At 40.2% G+C, this 20,257-nt stretch overlaps 1 protein-coding gene across 1 annotated transcript in view; it reads right to left on the bottom strand.

Annotated features, from left to right (window-relative positions):
* Positions 1-4,051: 4,051 nt before the first annotated feature.
* pcdh10b (protocadherin 10b) overlaps positions 4,052-20,257 on the bottom strand; it is a 17,664-nt gene continuing 1,458 nt past the window's right edge. Inside the window, exons 1-5 of the mRNA XM_049755990.2 lie at positions 18,682-20,257; positions 18,127-18,185; positions 17,799-17,905; positions 7,559-7,695; positions 4,052-5,407 (exon numbers count right to left, since the gene is read on the bottom strand). The exon at positions 18,682-20,257 is cut by the window's right edge and continues 1,458 nt beyond it. Of these exons, the coding sequence (XP_049611947.1) occupies positions 5,354-5,407; positions 7,559-7,695; positions 17,799-17,905; positions 18,127-18,185; positions 18,682-20,257 (1,933 nt within the window). The 3' untranslated portion in view covers positions 4,052-5,353. The remainder of the gene's footprint in view (positions 5,408-7,558; positions 7,696-17,798; positions 17,906-18,126; positions 18,186-18,681) is intronic.

Raw genomic sequence — 20,257 nt, 5'->3', positions numbered from 1 at the left:
CTCAGATATCCAGCAGGAGGTGGAAGATCAAACTGCAGATAAGTAAAAAAGCCTGTACTGATTTGTAGAAATAGGACCAAAAGATGGAAGGAAGGCTGGCTGCCAGTTCCTTTTCACAAGGTAATGATGCATGTACGGTTTTCCCACTGTTTAAGTGTGGGCATTTCTGGCGTTCATGATAAAACCAAAAGAGGAAAGACACCACAGTTGCCCAAGTAAAGTATCAGTAGTAACATAGCTCTGTAAATTTAAAAAGGTGATGAAAGGGGAAAAAAACACCAAAAAAACTTAATCATTAGTTTCGAATACATTATGTTATTCTAACACCATTCTAATACATTTTACAAGTATCTGTATATTTTTATTATTTTTTGGCTAATTCGATGGCCGCATCAATTATAGCGCTCTCTGCTCGGCTTTCATTTTGTATTCTAATTTTGCAGAAGTGTTTCATGACACCATCAACATATTCGTCACGTAAACCTGCACACGTAACGTTACTTTCAGTAAAGCTGTTGCAGACTCAACTTGTCCTCATCCAAGCAAAATCACACCATTGTTTCTTTACATTTTATAATGTCTTACGGATAAAGAATTTGAGATCATTATTTTGTAACACAAAAATAGCTACTATGAAATATGTGTGTGTGTGTGTGTGTATATATACGTGTATATATATATATATATATATATATATATATATATATATATATATATATATATATATATATATATATATATATATATATATATACAGACACACACACACACACACATACATACGTATATATAATTTATATATACAGTTAAACCTCGGTTTTCGACCACAATCTGTTCCAGATGGCGGTTCGAAAAGTGAATCGTTCAATTCCGAATCTATTTTTCCCATTACAAATAATGGAAAAATGGTGCACTTGCCTTGTTGCCTGGCTTGTGTGTTTCATTGCATATGCTGTGAATGTGTGTGTGTGTGCGTGTGTGTGTGTGTGTGTGTGTGTGCGTGTGTGTGTCAGACTAAATAATAAATAAATAAAAGTCCGCGATGCACCGAATCTATCCGCAATATTTGTTTAAAAAAAAATCTGCGATACAGCGAGGCCGCGATAGGTGAAGCACAAAGTAGCGAGGGATTACTGAATATATTACAACCTGCTTGCTTATTTTCAGTGCTCTGTACCTGAAGTGGGGGAGCTTCTAGAACCATCTTGGTTGACAGGCACGGCAGCTAATGTAATGTGTGGGTTTACAGATGGTTTATGTGCTAATCGATCCTGTCCCTAGCATAATTTTATATATATATATATATATATATATATATATATATATATATATATATATATATATATTAAACGCATGAAAAGGCAAAATCAGCAAGGTAATCCCCAAATTTTGTGAAATGGTAACATGTCAGATGACACTCATCAGAGAAAGAAGTTTTCTAAGACTTACTGTTATGGATTTTGATCATGAGAACCACCAACAGTTCATCGTCACACTCCTCTATCTTTATTATAAATTATGCCCAGAGTCTAAGACTCATTCATCCACATCTAAATAGCCCATAATCAACCTTCATGCTCACGATTCTCACTCTTGCCTGCAGTTATTTCCACAGCTACTGATCAGTAGGGAATTCAAGCACTGAATCTTTTTTATGGTGGGATGTCCAGCAGCTTTGGCAGAGGAGCACTCTGACATGAAAGTAACTTCCTTTAATCTGCTTCGTCTTTGTGAAGAAAGTGACTTTGAAACTGACTATCACAAGAACCCGCCGCCCCTCACACCAGCCTCATCCCCGTCCGGTACCAAATCATCTCAGTGGAATTGAAAGCCAAGTGCTCGCTTTCTGTCCTTTCCAAATCCACCTGCCAATTTTTAGGGGGCATCAAGTTTTCCGTATTGGTTGCTGTTGCTATATTGTTCTTATTCTGCTAATGGTTTGTGTTATACGGCGATTCCATTGCATAAATGAAAACGTTTTGACTACTGACAGAGATTAGTGTCATGTGGAGGGCAAACATAATAGCTTCTATTTAAAAATCAAAACAAAGATATCATTATGCCACGCTTGCTCTCTGTGCACTTTGTCCTCAGTCTAAATGGTGCAGCTCTGATTGCTCTGCCCTCATTTTGCAGTGACAAAAGGGCTCAGGCTGCTGCTCATTGCAATTTTCCAAACATTAGAAGATCAAAATTGGATTTGCGCAAATAAAGAAAATGGAATAGGGCTTGTGTTTTTTCACTAATATTTGAACTCTCATTTCAAACAATACCTGTGAAGACACTGTCTGCATGTGTTTATTAATAATATTAATAAAGTTGCTGAATGACAAGTGATTAGGCTCCAGCATGCCCATGACCCTCATCAATATAAGCGGTTCAGATAATGGATGGATGGATGGATGGATGGATGGATGGATGGATGGATGGATGGATGGATGGATGGATGGATGGATGGATGGATGGATGGATGGATGGATGGATGGATGGATGGATGGATGGATGGATGGATGGATGGATGCTGGGGGTAAGGGAGGGAGGGATGGATGGATGGATGGAGAGGGGGGGTGATGGAATTAGAGAAGGGGTCACCAACTTTTTTGAAAATGACCTGAACTCACAAGTTCATCAAATCAACTTTAGTTAGAGGCATCCATTCGTTTTGTATAACGTTTATCCTCATTTGGGACGTGCTGGAGCCTATCCCAGTTGACTTCCGGTAAGAGGCGGGGTATACCCTGGAATGGACCCCACCGTATCACATCCTTTATTCATATTATTAATAAGAATAATTAAGAGAATACTCTAAATGTGTGTGAAGACTGATCATGTTCGTTTTTTCACATTTCAACAAGGCTTTTTAGAAAGATAGGGAAAAGATCAATATTAATGTATGACATTTTTTCCTCCAAAAAAAATCTCTGCAAGTTTACATTTTCAAATGATTACTTTGTCATAATTGCTAGGAAATCCCAATGTCTCATCACGAGTGAAGTACTTTAAGAAAGTACTACCAATTTTTCGGGCCTGACAGTGGCATGTTGCTGTCCCTTGCCTTAGAGCTTTTTTCTGATATCACACACACGATAAATTCATCACTATCTGTTAAGTCTATAATCTAGTACTGAAACATCCATTTGAGACAGATAATAACAAAAGATCCCCTAAATCCACACAACTGTTGTAAAAATGAATGAGAGGATTATAGATTGTGTCAACAAGAAGGAGAACACAGCACAGGGCACTAAAGCAGATTTGCTTTCTTGATTTGTACCGTAGCATACTGAATCTATTGAGGTCACACTTATTATCATATGTTTCGTATAATAATCACCATCACTCATTTCAAAGTCGGATTAAGCATCTGAAAAGCTCTACTCATTGTCAACAATTTTTTTTCTGCTTGAAATAAAAGGCAACAATGTGCAGAAAGTTTAGTTAACTGATAATGTACAACAAATGCCTCATCCAGTCCTGGAATCTGGACTGAGTTGTGAGAAAAAGGATGATAATGGGTTATAAATGCTCCAGCGAGTGACACAATTCAGATTACCGTATTTTTCGGACTAAAAGTCGCTCCGGAATATACGTCGCATTAGCCATAAAATGCACAATAAAGTGAAAAAAACATATATACCGTATTTTTTCGTATTTTCATATTTTGGTCTTAGCTCTTGTAACATCCATCCATCCATTTTTATACCGCTTATCTCCCCGGGGGTCACGGGCGTGCTGAAGCCTATCCCAGCAGTCATCGGGCAGTCGGCGGGGGACACCCTGAACCGGTTGCCAGCCAATCGCAGGACACACAGAGACGAACAACCATCCACACTCGCACTCACACCTAGGGGCAATTTGGGGTGCTCAATTGGCATGTTTTGGGGATGTGGGAGGAAACCGGAGAAAACCCACGCAGGCACGGGGAGAACATGCAAACTCCACACAGGGAGGGTCAGAGGTGGAATCGGACCGGCACCCTCCTAACTGTGAGGCGGACGTGCTAACCACTGCTGCCTGTAATAAACGTAAAAAAGTAATAATCCATCAACTCTTTTTTTGATCATTTTTCAGTTTATTGTTGGCATAATGGTGTTCTTGTAGTTGTGACCCGTGTAGTAAAAAGAGAAGTGTGTATAATGACTCAAGCTGCATTGTGTAGAAAACATTTACCATTCTTCTTCTGTTACTTAATAAAATACTTATTAAAGTTTGAATTACAATTACACAGAATTACCATGAATTTTAATCTAAATTATTACCACAGTTTTGTACATGTTTTTTAACCATATCTAAAAGTGGAAAACAAGTTATGAAACAGCTCAAAGAAGTTTTACATTTGCTAAGGCCATTCAGTCACTCAATGTTTCTTTATGGGATGTACAAGCCTTTAGCAGGGGCATTTAAAAAAAAAGAAGTCAAAGTTGAATTCAGAACCCAGGAAACAGATAACACGCCTCCATAACAAGTAAACACAGATTTATATATAGTTTTATATTGAGCTTGAAAGTTTTTAAAAGTACAGCAAACACTTCTCACATGTGATAGAAACTATTTTAAGAACACTGTCCAAGCCCGAATGTGGTGGTGAAAAACATACATCCAATTTCTATGACTTTAAGGTCCTCGCTGAAAGTCAGCTCTTGGAAAAACAAACCTTAAGAGATACAAAAAAATTCAAGAACTTGATAAAAACATTAAAAACAATGTTATCTTGTCTCGCAAACAAAGTTGAAACAAATTAGAAAAGAAACGCCTGCACAAAAACGGAATAGAAAATTAGAAAAATGGCATTACATTTGGAAACACACAAGGAACCTCCTGTACAGTTTGGCGTCTCTGAGTATGATCGCCTAAAGGGCTCATTGGTGGCTGTCCTTGTGTCTGTTAATGTCTGGTTTGAGTTTCCTCAAAGATATACATCAATGCTGTAAACAGGCAGCACAAAATGAAAAGAAATAGATCAAAGTTTAATTTTCATCCCTTCGCTGTAGCCATCAGTCCATCCTTTGTTTATTTTCAATCTCTCAGTCCTGCTGAGACAATGAGATCCTCCCACTCGGGCCATTCGTCTACCTGCCTCCAGCCATTCATTCCACATGTCTCCCCTCCTTCACGTCTTCTAAAGCAAAAGGGTGGAGTTCCTTCCCCTCAGGCCTTTTCTTCAATGAATTCCAGTGGACGCAGAAGATGAGACGCTTGTTTAGTCAACCATCCTCTTTTTGTATGAATGTGCGTGTATGTGTGTACGTGTGTCTGCGTGGGTGTGTGTGTGTGTGTGTATGTGTGTGTGTATTCCGGTTATTTTTCTTCTTGAACAGCAGTCTTCATTGTTGAGGGTGATGAGGATGCAAATTCATGCAGTCTCCGGCATGTCTATCCGAAATGAACTAGGAAAACCTTTTCCTCTCTAGAAGAAAAAAAAAACAAAAAAAACCCACAAGTTCTGGTGAGCTTTGTGCTTTTTGAGTGTGTGTGGCATGGGGTGGGGGTTGGTACAACCAAATAGGAATAAAACCACTACTTTGTTATGGCCTCGTTCACACAGCCCTGTTGCACAATAAATTATAGGATGTCTCACATTCCTTCATCCTCAACTGGGCTATTTCAATTCTAGTGAAATGGTTCATGGATAATATGCCATGTGAATGGTGTGGGCAAGGGGGTGGGGTGGAGGTCTCTGTTTAGAGTTGAGTGACTGGTTAGGATTGCATGGCCAATTTATTTAGGACATCAACAAAAGAATGCGACTCAACTCAGAGTTGAAAAAGTCCCCTCCCCTCCCCTTCTTCCAACCCCCGTCTCCATGTCTGAGTTTCATGATGGTAATCTCCATGCTCTGGCTATCATCCCACTCTGAGCCTACTTACCCCACCCTTGGCCAAAACCAGGCCTAGGCCTCCTGCATCTCCCAGGACAAAAGAGTCTGTGTATCACTGACTTGATCAGATTAGAGGGATTCATTCTCTTGTTATCATCATTCTATCCCTTCCTCCACTCCTCTTCTTGCCTACCCCCTCCCCACTCAGCAACGATTGCTGTTGCCTCTTAACCACGCCAACCACCCACTTTGCCATCGTCGCACTCATTTCCATAAGGGCTCCCGTGATCTAGTTTGAGAGGGAAATGAGTAGCGGTGTTTGTGGGAAATGTGGTGACAAAGAGGGGGGGGGGGGGCCCTCATGTTTTTTTTAGGTAGATGGTGTGGATAAAACGGATGTGATGTCCAAGATTGTACTTAATTTATGGTATAACTTGCTTCTAGCTTTATTTAAGGTCAAGTTATCCGTGGCATCAAATCAAACATTACTCTTAAAACGATTGGCTCACAGAGGAGGCCAATATGTATCATTGCAAAAGTCAATCACTAACACCATTAGCCAGGATTTTTTTTACCATCTTGTAACATCTTAGGATGTTATGGAGAGCATGTGAATACTTGAGGATAGGTTCTACACAAAACAATAGGAATAGATAAAAAGAGAGCCAGGAATAGGTGAGGTTTTACTGCATGTACTTATCATACAGCTGGGAAAAAAGTATTTTGTTTATTTATGTATTTATGTATTTATTTATACATGTTTGATCATGTCTGGAAAATAGGAGGGAAGGTATGGATCGTGGCTGCAGCGTTAATTAAAAGGAAACAAGAACACATTTCCCCGGTGTTCTTAACAGCATGCTGTTGTTTTTAAATGATAGTACTGGGAAAGCAGTAAAGGTTCCGACAGTTTGATAATTCCAGCTAGCTGTGACTGCTGATGAGAGGGGGGTTGCTCTTCAGTCGCTGCTAGACAAAATTATAATTAAGCTTTATCATCAATTCTAGTGATTGAGGCTGTATTTCTTTGTGGACTTTGAATGGCAGTTTAGAAAAAGCAATTCCATAAGAAACGTGGCAGTTGCCTAGCTTTTTTTTTCCCTCCCTTCAGTCATCATAACATGTTTTTTTTAATCATAGCTCTGGAGACGATGGCTGAATGACAATGAGATTCTTCAACAAATTTTTAAACAGGATTGTTTTCCCCCATATGGCTTTCTGAATGTCTTATATTTACTGCAGCCATTTTCTCATAGGAGACAGTGGTCTATTTGGTTTCAAAAGAAAAAGAGCAGCCTTACAGTACGGTATGTAGGATGGATTCGAAAGGTGAAAGAGGACGACATCATTACAGTGGGAGATAACAGAGATAGTTTTGAAGGAGGGAAGAGTTAGTTAATCATTTTGACAGTAAGCCAGAACATGGGTCAGATCTGAAATTAATTTCACGCTCCTTTCCACCAGCCAATTCAGGGAGAAAATTGAATTTGAATTTTTCCCCCTAATTGGATGGCCAGATCAGAGAGTATAGGGCAGGCACTCAGGCCACAGAAAAATAGGATACTCACTTATATACACTGAGGTATAAGGTGATTTGGATTTAGGCAGAACATTTTCCAACTCTTTCCTCTTGCCATGATGGTAGTGATGGTAAAGATATTTGTATTGGTGACTGACAGGTGTCTTTTGACCAAAGGTGGAGAATGACTTATTGGCAATTTGCTCAGAGCTTTGAAGTACCTCTGTGACGGGAACTGAATCCATGCCGGGTACATGGCCCTGCCGCCCATCAGTGGGCATGAAGCTTGGCATCCAGCACCGGTCAGAGTGGCCCAGAGCCTTGCATTCCTCCGTGCAGTTAGAGAACAGATCCGTGCCTGTAGGCAAGGAGAGTGTGTGGAATAGGAATAAAAACATGTGTGTTTAGGTCATGGGTTATAAGGAGTGTGGGTTATAAGGAGTGTTAACAAAGGATCAAAAATATCAGAAATGGCAGTTTTCCACAAGAGTTTCACAAGGTGTGCTGATGCATCATGCTCTTTGATTCCTCACATTAGAGCTTTCTATTTCTCCATTATTGTGATCAAAGCCACCCGCAGAATAAATTTGAAACCTTCAGAGACTACACCCACACATTAATCTGAAAAAGAACTGTGTGCACGTTAGATGTACTTGATAGTTGCTCAAATAATCAGGTTCAACTGAGTATTTCCTGTTCTTTAATAGATTGTTATGATAACATAAAACCCTTACAAGCAAGGAAGTGGGGGGAGGTGACAGCAGTCAGACAGTTTCAACACTTGTATTCGCAGCATGGTGGAGCCCGGCTTGGAAATTTAGTTCAAATATGCATTTAAAAAAAACAAACATGTTTTAATGTTTAAATATAATTCAAGCCCATGCAAAGTACCATTTTCGTTTAAAAAAAAAAAAAAGATTTTGACCTACGATTAAAGACCAAATGCACTATAAAAATTACAAAATTGAGGATCCACAAAATTGTCTCAAATCAGTGTATTCATATTCACACGAAGGATTTACAAAAATAACTTAAATTCTCCATGCCACATGTTTAACTTATGTCCATAAGAATAGAATGTAGTTCAACACCCCCCTTCCTACACACACAAATTCATGCACACACAGACTCACACACAGACTCTCTCTCTCTCTCACACACACACACACACACACACTATATATTTTGTGAAGTAAATGCTGATCATTTGTTTGGTGTCTACCGTGTCTAAATGACGCTGCATTAATGACGGCCGATCATTGTTCACCATTCATATTTAATTTTCAATATACACTGATCATTTGTAACATTTTGTATTTGAATATCATTGTATGAAAGTAGTGAAGCTGTTCAAATGTAAAAATAATTTTGAGGTATTTAATTTTACTTGAACCCAGTGCTTGTTGCTCAAGTACACACAATAGAGTAGACCTCAACCTTCAACAAACTCTTGCAAAGAAAACGGTGAGCGAATTATATTTATTCAGGACATAATACAGGAAGGTTTAATTTAAGCAAATAAAATCTTGCCCTGGTTTTGAACAAGTTTATTTTGGGAGTTTACTGTCAAAATTCCAGGACCATGCTTTAGGAGAACCACTTTTTTAGATGCCATTTTAGTATGTGTGTGTTGGTCTCTGTGCATATGTGTGTACATGTGTGAATGAGTAACCTACAGCAACTAATAACTAGACAGGATAAAATGAAATAAAAAAACAGACTATTATGTTTAAATGTGATTGTCTTGAATGGAAGGTTAAATGTTGGCTCAAATGAAAATGAGTTTCCTTGCATCTGCTGGTCTGAAGTACCATATTGGCCCGAATATAAGATTTAAATGTTCAAATATTAGGATGTGATAGACAGTTTTTGCATGATTTGAATGAGGCAAAATAACGTGCTTTTTCTCTCGAATATATATTGTTATAATCATTTGTTTCAGATGGTCTGTAATTATTTTCTGTATAAAAATTAAATGTGGTGTTCAAAAAGTATTTTTTCAAACTTGAGTCTTGAAAAAGAGGGGGTCGTCTTATAATCAGGGTCGTCTTATATTCGGGCCAATACGGTATATACAGAATTATTTTCATTGCTCCATATGTTTTCAGCCCCTCCGTGAGTCATCACCTTATCGTGGTGGAGGGGTTTGCGTGCCCCTATGATCCTAGGAGCCATGTTGTCGGGGGCTTCATGCCCCTGGTAGGGTCACCCATGGCAAACGGGTCCTAGGTGAGGGGCCAGACAAAGCACGGCTCACAGAAACCCCTTATGATGAGTAAAATAAATGGACTTCGTTTTCCCTCGCCCGGACGCGGGTCACCGGGGCCCCCTCTGGAGCCAGGCCTGGAGGCCATGTATGCATTTTTTTCTGAATCTAAATCCGCTTGGCTTGTGTTTGTGTCTGAGTCCCTGTTTGTGGCAAAAATCTGAACTGTACAGTTCAAGCTATTTGCAGCTAATCCCCCTCGGATACAGTCTGATTAGACTAAAACCGCTGCCATCCCAGTAAGTGTGCATGTGTATGTGTGAGTGTTGTCGTATGTCTGTCACGAGCAGTCAGCAAAGGGGGAATTTGCTTTGTTACAAAGCGGATTAATTTGGCTTGCCGTCACTAACAGCTTGGAAAAGTGCCCAGGCTCCTCATAAGAAGGGTTTCTTATTAAATATTAATCTCTTACCATCAAAACATCACATTACGGTTTAATATGGCAAAGACAAAGGGAGGAAACTATGTGTGTGTGCGTGCGTGCGTGCGTGCGTGCGTGCGTGCGTGCGTGCGTGCGTGCGTACGTGTGTGTGTGCATGCGTGCGTGTGTGTGCGCATGCACGTGTGTAAGTATATATATATATATATATACGTATATGTACGTATATGGAACGCATAGAGAGAGAGAATTGGGTAGATAGAGTTAGATAGATTTATAGATCACTGCGTAGGAAGCTGGCTCTGTTTCATTTACAGTATACTCGCTTAAAGAATGGCACGTAGTCACACAAACACACATGCACACGCACGCCCCCCACCACCACCACACACACACAGACACACACTCAGCTAGATAAAGCCTTACTGATATTTCTTGACATTTTGGTAGAAATGGAAAAGGCAGTTTGAAACGAATCGCGAAGATGAAACCATTATTGCTGCAGCACTTGAAAGATGAATATAACTTTAGGGTGATGCCCTTATCTCGGAATTAAATAGTTTTGCAGCCATTTTCTCAGGGCAGAAGAAGCTAGGAAGCACTGGTTGCCAACAAAAAAATCTATCATGTGATTCTGCAGGGAATGAGTATGCATTGTGTCAACATATTTCCCCACACAGTACAAGCAGAGTCCAATTCAAAGACTGCAAAAAAAAGACATGCTGACCCTCATTTTTCCTAATACAGTATCTTAGTATGCCACATGGTGCCCATTGTGGTGGAAAAGCAAAGCCCTGATAATAACCTTAATTTGGTAATTGGTATGCAGAGGTTGGAAAAATGAATTACTGATTAGTGAGCTGCTACCCCAGTGATAAGGTGGGCTGCAGTGCGAAAGAAGAATTCGTATTAGCAGCAAGGAGAGATGGTGATAAAGTTAAGAGGGGTCGTGTCGGTGGTTGTAAAATGTAGATAAGTGCTTTTCTGAAATACATTGATATACTTATCCGAAACACAAGAATGGAAGTTGGCAAATAATTGCAGCAGACTTTTGGCCCTTCACTCAGAAGATCAATTTCAGTATGTACAACAATATACTGTATGCAGGAGATACAATCATCTTCAAATTATGAATACTCACAAATCCAATTCTGTATCGTTTCAAATATTGCTTCAATAACATATTGCTTCAACCTGAGTGGTGGGTTAATACATTTGTTAAGTATGGTATATAACGTGGACCTAAAACTCAGTTAGCAACCATCTCTGCATCCTTCTAAATCTCTGCATAATGTTTTCATTATGCATGAACACAAATTTATACATTGGAATTGTTTTTGGCCTCTCTCCAACACTCTGGCAATTGATCTTTGTGGTTGTTTCCAGTATCAAGTAAAACAGATGTATCTTGTCATAAATTATTTTGATGCATATACAAATAAATGTTTCTTTTTCATATACACCAGATGAAAACAAATGTTATTTGCACATAAACCATGTGATTCCTTTATTGTGTCAATGATAAAAGAAACTAAATGAAGTGTGCACAGGGAAAGTGTAGTGCACATTAATGTTGCTGTTTAAACTGATTTGCATTTCACTATAAATGTATAGTTAAAACAATATGTTAAAAGAGAAGACAGAATAGTCAACAAAATTGTGTTTCACTCCAATTTTTTGTTAATACAACTTTCTTGATGTATACATACGCATGCACACACACACGGGCGTTTACAAGCTTTATGCTTCAGCCAACTCCTTTTGAGCATTCTTATTAGTATAAAAAATTTAAATTGTATACTCTGACTATTATGAAATGTATTTGCTCAATAAAAGTAATGATGAGGATGATGATTTTGTATACAGCATGGGGCTTTTGTGTGATGATTAGTACTTTTTTTTGCAATAATGACCAGCAGTGCTTAAATTATTAATCATTTCGTATTAGATAGTCATGCTTCAGAGCCTAGAGAAGACCAAATTAAAAATGGTCAGTCTGAAAGGATTGTATGTTTGGGGTCATAATGTTTGATCAAAGAATTACTGATTTGCAATAAACTGCTAAATTTAGTCTATTGAAACAGGGTCCTGTTTTGATGTACAAGTTTACAAACATGGAGTGGCGAGCTCCTCTTTTGTTAAACAGAATGGGCTGGCATTCAAAATGCTAATTCTCAAGAAACAGGATGTGTCCAGCGACAAGCAGCAGCTGCTGCTGCTTAAATAAAACATAAATGGCATGGTTTTGCGTGTATGAGAGAGAGAGAGAGAGAGAGAGAGAGAGAGAGAGAGAGAGAGAGAGAGAGAGAGAGAGAGAGAGAGAGAGAGAGAGAGAGAGAGAGAGAGAGAGAGAGAGAGAGAGAGAGAGAGAGAGAGAGAGAGAGAGAGAGAGAGGAAGAATCCTGTGAATTTATTATAGGGAAAGCAAAGTGTTTTTGGCATCTCTTTCTATGGTATAGGTAAACCATTTTGGCATGCTGGAATGATGGTGTATATGGCAAGAAAGCTGCACTTTGGCACACCAATGACATGGCGTGGTCCAGACATGGTGATATGCTCTATCTGCAAGGGGCTCACAACCAAAGAAAGCCTACCGCTGAATGAAGACATCGGAAATCAGCATACATAACTATGGGGCTTTTTTGCAGACAGACAAACAGAGATAGATCATCATTTACCAACCTCCTATCTATCCAAGACTTGTACCAGGACCAGGAAACGTGCAAGTAACATCTCTACAGACCCTTGTCACCCAGGTCACACAGTCTGTTCAAACTACTCCTCTCCGGGCTGCGTTCCAGAGCGCTGTATGCCAAACCCAGCAGACACAGAGACAGCTTCTTTCCCCAGGATGTCGCTCTGATGAACTCACACCACTCTTAAGAGTCTCAGAGACATCACTGGGTAATAATATCCTGTTCTTGCCACTTAAATGTTGTTAGTCACCTGAATGTTGTGAGTCACTTAAATGTTGTACAGAGGCTGAGATCAACCAGAGTCAAATTCCTTGTTTGGCATGCACAAACTTGGCTAATAAAGCTGATTCTGATTTAAATCATGTTTTAAAGCACACCTCTTCCGCTCGGCTTTCATCACCTCATTGTCTAACTCTCCTACTTATTCCTACTTCTCCCTAAAGTCACGTTTTATCTCTGAATGCGTCTTTTACTACAGATACATTATTGATCCTGAGAGAAATCATGGTTGGAGTTTATTCATCTCATGATGAAAATTAAATTGTCACAGCAGCAATATTCCCAATAAAAAAAAAAAAGGAGGCTCCAATGGTTCCTTCATAAACATGAAAAAGCTGGCCATTGAGTCAGAGAGAATTGGTGGAAAGTATCCACTGAGAGCATTTGGAGGGTAAAGCTGCAATGACCGCATTACTACCTTAATGAACAAATGAAGCAACTGTTTTGTTTGCAAAGGCTCACAACTGTGTGCATTTGACGCAGCCTCATTAAAAGGCACGTCACATTCAGTCGAGCAGTCTCCAGCTCACAGGGAGCAGGCGCATCATTAACTTTGCTGCGTATTTACAAACAACCAGTTTGTAACCTAAATCAGTGTTTCCCAACCAGTGTGCCGCGGCACACTGGTGTGCCGTGAGAGATGTTCAGCAGTGCCGTGAGAAATTGTCCAACATTAAATACCGAGCGCATTGTAAACAGGATCGCCAAACCACAGGTCAGTTAGCGCAAGGCCTGGTCAGCCACTTGTTAATCGTGCATGCGTGCCAAATCGGAGAATATTGAGATTTCATGTTGTGGCATCGGCACATACTCAGTTTATGTGTGTTGCTGTTAGTGTTGGCTCGTGCGTGAACGATTCGTTCAAAAGAACGATTTTGTTTTCAGTGAACGAGCGTGAACGAATCACTTCCTAAAGTGATTCGTTCTTTTTTCAGTTCATATGACTTCAACCAGTAGGTGCCGGTAATGCGCATTGAAGCTGGTGCCACCTCGCCGTAAATCAAAACGAAGAAGAAAATAACGTAACTTAACGTTCACGAACGAGTCGTGAATTGCATTTCCCGTTGACTAACTGAACGGATATGTGAGTGAACGAGTCAGTGAGTTATTTGCATTTCCAGTTCATCGCGAGAACGGATCAGTGAGGGAACGAATCCTGACTTTCTCGTTCGTGAACGAGTCAATGGGTGAACTGCCTTCCCGTGCATCGACGGATCAGTCAGGGAACGTGTTGCGTCTCCTGGCGTGAACTATGTAAGCCAGAATGTAGATTTACGATTTGCCAAGGAAAGAAAGAACCACTCACTGAAACACCACTTCTATTATGCGTGTTCTCTCCAAGCTAACGGCTAACTTTCTTGCATGAAGGGATGCGCCGTTATGCAACAAAGGGGAGATTATGCTTCTCTTTGGGTAATCTTGATTGTATAACATTTATAGTAGTTTTTAAATAACGCGTATGCATATATACGCCTAAATATTGGTATCCAATATATCTACTGCAATTTCACGTTGGATTGCTGGTTTGAAATTTACTTTTAATATTATTATTATTAATAAACATTCATGTTAAAACTTGTCTGGTGTTTTATTCCTTGTTTTTATGTTCGCCAATAAAAACATAAAAATCAGACATTTGGTTAACTGCTTTATATGACAATATGTGTAGGTACACCTCATGGACACTTCAATAGGTACACTACACGAGGTAAAAAAAAAAAGGATAAATAAATAAAGGGTTAACTACACATCTAAGTAAACTCTCACACCTGGGATCGAACACAGTTCTTACCGAGCAAGAGCCCATGTCATTATCCAGTCGGCTATTTTGATCTGACACCCAGCGGTCGACTGCACTGTTTTGTACTAGTAATGTGCATTCCAGTTAAGTGAACTGAATCTTTTTAATCGGTTCATTCAAAATGTATGTTCAAAGGAATCGTTCACTGAATCATTCACTACACGTTCTTATTTATTTATTTATTTATTTATTTATTTATTTATTTATTTATTTGTTTGTTTGTTTGTTTGTTTGTTTGTTTGTTTGTTTGTTTGTTTGTTTGTTTATTTATTTATTTATTTATTTATTTATTTATTTATTTATTTATTATCCATTTTCAAGTGCACCTAATAACAGGCCACTTTATTAGGGAAATATCATTGTCAAAGGTCACAGGTGTCAAGCTCTAGTCCTCGAGGCCGCATTCCAACCTGTTTTCCAAGATTCCCTCATTAAGTGCACCTGCGTGAAAAGTTTTTGGTCATTTTCACGTCTCCAGGAGCTAAAACTTTTCACGCAGGTGCACTTAACGAGGGAATCACACGGACACTCCATTAGGTACACCACCATTTTCAAGTGTACCTAATAACAGGCCACTTTATTAGGGAAATATCATGGTCAAAAGTCACAGGTGTCAAGCTCTAGTCCTCGGGGCCGCATTCCAACATGTTTTCTAAGATTCCCTCGTTAAGTCCACCTGCGTGAAAAGTTTTTGGTCATTTTCATGTTCTGCAGGAGCTAAAACTTTTCACCCAGGTGCACTTAACGAGGGAATCACACGGACTCTCCATTAGGTACACACTTTATTAAGCAAGGCAAGGCAAGGCAAGGCAGATTTATTTATACAGCGCATTTCACACACAAGGCAACTCAATGTGCTTTACATAACAAGGATTAAAAAACAAATAACATATTACTAATACTAATACTAACTCCAGCCGTAACCCTAACCCTTTAGGGAGGTGTATGGTTATATGGGGCAGCACACGAGCAAAGGTATTGCAAATTTTCTATGATAAAATATTTGATATTTCAATGGGATTTGAACCCATGTCGCTGGGGTGAGAGTCCAGAGCACTAACCACTACACTATTGAACCCTTGCTTATAGTGTGTCAAATATACATATGTATATAGTTTTATGGAGCAGCTCACAAGCAAATGATTGTTACATGGGGCAGCACACGAGCCACTGATTTGCAAATTTTTCTATGATATAATAGTTTAGGTCTTACTGGAATTTGAACCTGGATCCCTGGGGTGAGAGTGCAGAGCACTAACCACTCCACTATGGAACCCTCGCTCAGATTGCATGGAATATATATGATTTTATGGAGCAGCTCACAAGCAAATAGTTATAGTTATATGGGGCAGCACACGAGCTACTGTGTTGCAAATTTTTCTATGATAAAATATTTAAGGTCTTACTGTGATTTGAACCCAGCTCACTGGGGTCAGAGTCTAGAGTACTAACCACTAGAGTATGGATCTCTTGCTCGCACTGCATGGAATATATATGGTTTTATGGAGCAGCTCACAAGCAAATAGTTATAATGGTGAGATGTGGCAGCACACGAGCAACTGTGTTGCATATTTTTCTATGATAAAATATTTTAGGTGTCACTGGGATTTGACCCTGGGTCGCAGGGGTGAGAGTCCAGAGCACTAACCACTAGACTATGGAAGCCTCACTCACTTTGCATGGAATATGTATGGTTTTATTGACCCTAGCCCTAACTCTAACCCTAGCTCTAACCCTAACCCTAGCTCTAACCCTAACCTTAACCCTAAACCTAGCTCTAACCCTAACCCTAGCTCTAACCCTAACCCTAACCCTAGCTCTAACCCTAACCTTAACCCTAACCCTAACCCTAGCTCTAACCCTAACCCTAACCCTTGCTCTAACCCTAACAGTGACACTAATACGGCTGTGGTGTGTTTTCGGTCCGATGAAAGTCAGAGCATGTAGTTCAACGGGAGAACCTGGATTGTTCATTTTTCACCAACGTAAAATACACAGTCAAGTCGAGACACCTCAACTGTGATAGCCACTCAGCCGCTGTCAGAACAGCAGAGCGTCTTTAAAATGAGTTTGTTCTTAATGTCGCAATATTTTATAGAGCTAGTCTAAAACAGTAAACAAAGCCATATTGATTCTTTTGGATTTTGATCACAATCACTTTCAATAGTTTCTTCCTTACACCGCCGTCTAAAACCTTTTTTCAAAAACTCACTTTCATTTACAAAAGAAATACAATTTAAAGAATATTTTGTATTTATTTTTATTCAATTATTTAAAAAAAATAAAATAAATAAATTATTCGACTCTCCATACATATATAGGAATAGAACTTTACGTCTTTTGTTGTAATATAACTGATTTTAATATAGAAGCTTGTGTAACACTTAACAGATTTTTGTTGATGGTGTGCCTCAAGATTTGAAAAGGTGTGCCGTGAATGAAAAAAAGGTTGGGAAACACTGACCTAAATCAACATGCCTTCAGAAAAAAAGGCAGCTTAGACCAAAAGTTATATAGTCCTGAACTGAATCGGGAAAAGCACTGCAGCGTCATGTGCTTCATTATTTTACTATACACCAAGATTGTCTTTCTCCTCTGCCCCATGACTCACCTCCCCATAACCATTTATTTGCAAGGTGTTAAAAAAATAAGAATAAAACATAACCGCCGAACAATGCAATCCATTTCCCCAATTTTAGTGAACATGCAAAGTCACATTCGACCGACAACATTTCCCCTTGTTTTTTACAGGAGACAAATTAGACAAAAATCATTAGCCACGATCGCAATTGCAATGTCTAAAAGTGAGGAACTAAAAAAATATTGTTGGTTAAACTGAGATGATGTTGGCCCTGATTACTGCCTTTCTAACCAGCTCCTAACACAATATGTCCCTAGACCCGCTATGAATAGAAGCCACATGCTTATCAGCAAAATATCAACTACGGTCTACACCAAGCCAGCAAAATCTCTATTTTGCAAATGACTGCAGTGAATTTTTGTGACACACCAAACCAGGGAAGAATAAATATATTCCTACCAGAGGAAAGGCCTCTATTCATGGCATCGTGGTCGCTGTCTCCCTGCTCACTGTCTCCATGGCCGCTGTCTTTGGAGCTGACCAGATCCGCCTCCTGGAATGCCGAGCTGTAAGCAGACAGAAGGTTAATTCACTTTGTGGTGTTCCATTAACATAATGTATCTAAACAGCAATCTATCTGATCCCATCTCATCATCCAGAGTGCCATTGCAGTAATGAGTTATCAGCGATTGAAGGCAAGTAGATAAGCACTTCATTACAGGTGGATGTCATAGAGTGAGCAAAAGAAAAGCTACATAATGTACAGGAGGTGTTTCTCCATATTTACCTGTTGACGCGTCTTGGTCTGTCCGCCATGTAGCTTAGCTCTGCTCGTTGCTGTTTGGTCTGAAACGAAGGTAAATGTTGCATGTACCATTGTAAAATTACATCAAATGAAAAACAATGGGAAGAACGAGACACCTTCAACTCACAAAATAGCTCCGTGTTGAGCTTATGCGATGAAATGAACTATATGCAGCTAAGATATTTGTGACTCATGTCAAAAAAGCGAGTGTACCTTTGTGTTGCAATTAATGTTTTTCATTTTTGCCAGTGTAAAGTGGCATACAAATATGGTGAGACAAAAATTGGGCCAGAATAAATCAATAATATTGTGACTGGAATACGGAATAAGAGTGCAAGTTACACACATTGGTGTGCCAGTCATTAATGGTCTTTTTTGTGAAATGTTCACAATAGCGAACACAGCATGAACACAAAATGAATAACGGTTTACAGAAAATGAATTCGAATTTGTTCAGTTAAGATGATGTCAAACACATTAAGAGATTCTATTAATGGGTCAAGGATCTCACAACAAGGGCATGAGAGGGTTTCTTACCTCATTCGATAATATACTGCCATTTGAGATGATGTCAGGCTGCTGGTCTGTGTAACCTGTGACTATGGCTCCACATGGGTTGTGGTTGCTCTCCGTGCTCCTAGACGGACTACACGGCTTTAGGAACATGAGGTCGGTTTTGGCAGACTCAGGAGTCAGACATACCTGGTAACAATAATTCTGATTTTGATGGTGTGAGCCAAAGCTGCCTGACTCCTCCACAGGGACTTGAGCTGTACCTGTCCCAGTGATATTCACAGCACTTTGAACCAGCATGATATCAGATTTGCTGAGCTTTTTTTTATGGACACGGCCTTGCCGTGCGCAACAGAATCTGCAGCCCAGGCAGCAGTCGCTGGTCAGGCAGGTGTAAATGTTGAGCTTTTTTTCCTTTTGGCAACGCACAGCCAGCACAATCATGACTAGGAGGAATATGAAGGAGACAGAGACCAAGGCGATGATGAGGATGCGCCTGAGGTCCAGACTGCTCTCTTTGGCTCTAGCGGTGCCTCTTCCATCTCCGGTGCCGCGACCCTCGACCACACTGTCCACCAGCATCACAAGTATGCTGGCACTGCAGGACAGCGGAGGCTGACCATGGTCTCTGACCTCAATCACCAGGTCGTACAACTGATGATGGTGTCGTTTAGCTGACACCCGCCGCGCTGTCCGGAGTTCACCTGTCCTCCAATCCATTCGAAACATTCCGTTCTCATTTCCCCTCTGGATGCTGTAGGAAAGCCTGGCATTCTCCCCATCGTCCGCATCCATTGCCACGATGCGTGTCACCAAGTAACCAGGCTCGGCCGAGCGAGGTAGAGGCTCCTTTGCTGTGCCGTTCTTCCCCATAGGGGCTAACCATACGGGGGCATTGTCATTCTGATCCACAATGATAACGTTGACAGTGGCATTAGTGACAAGCTCTGGGGTGCCTGCATCTTTTGCCTGGACCACAAATGTAAAATCCTTCAGTTGCTCGTAGTCAAAGGACCTCAGCGCGTATAAGTAGCCTGTCTCCTCATTTATTGACACATAGGTTTTGACTGACATGCCCTGAATCTCACACTCTAATATGGAATAACTGATGAGTGCATTCTGCCCGACGTCAGGATCCAAAGCAGTCACTGCGTGTATATACGCTCCCGGCACGTTATTTTCTGTCACATATACATCATATATGGCTTGTTTGAATGTGGGGGCATTATCATTCTCATCTGCCACTTGGACTTTAATGGACTTGCTGGTGGCAAGAGAAGGTGAGCCTTTATCCCGTGCAACTACAGTCACTGAATAGGAGTCTGCAAGCTCCCTGTTCAACAAGCCATCAGTCACAATGGTGTAATAATTCCTAAATGATGATTTCAATTTGAAGGGCACGCCGCCTAGGATTTCCACGTTAATTTGTCCGTTCTCTCCAGCGTCCAAGTCGGTCACGCTCAGCAAAGCAATGACGGTGCCGGGGGCTGCGTTCTCGCTGACAGACTCCGTGACTGTGCTGAAGGTGATCTCTGGTGCATTGTCGTTCACGTCTATGACTGTGACGAGGACCTTGCAATGCGCAGGCACGGCGTTCGGC

Source organism: Syngnathus scovelli, chromosome 1, assembly GCF_024217435.2.
Source record: "Syngnathus scovelli strain Florida chromosome 1, RoL_Ssco_1.2, whole genome shotgun sequence".
NCBI classification, from domain to species: domain Eukaryota; kingdom Metazoa; phylum Chordata; class Actinopteri; order Syngnathiformes; family Syngnathidae; genus Syngnathus; species Syngnathus scovelli.
This window is presented reverse-complemented; position numbering and strand designations above follow the sequence as displayed.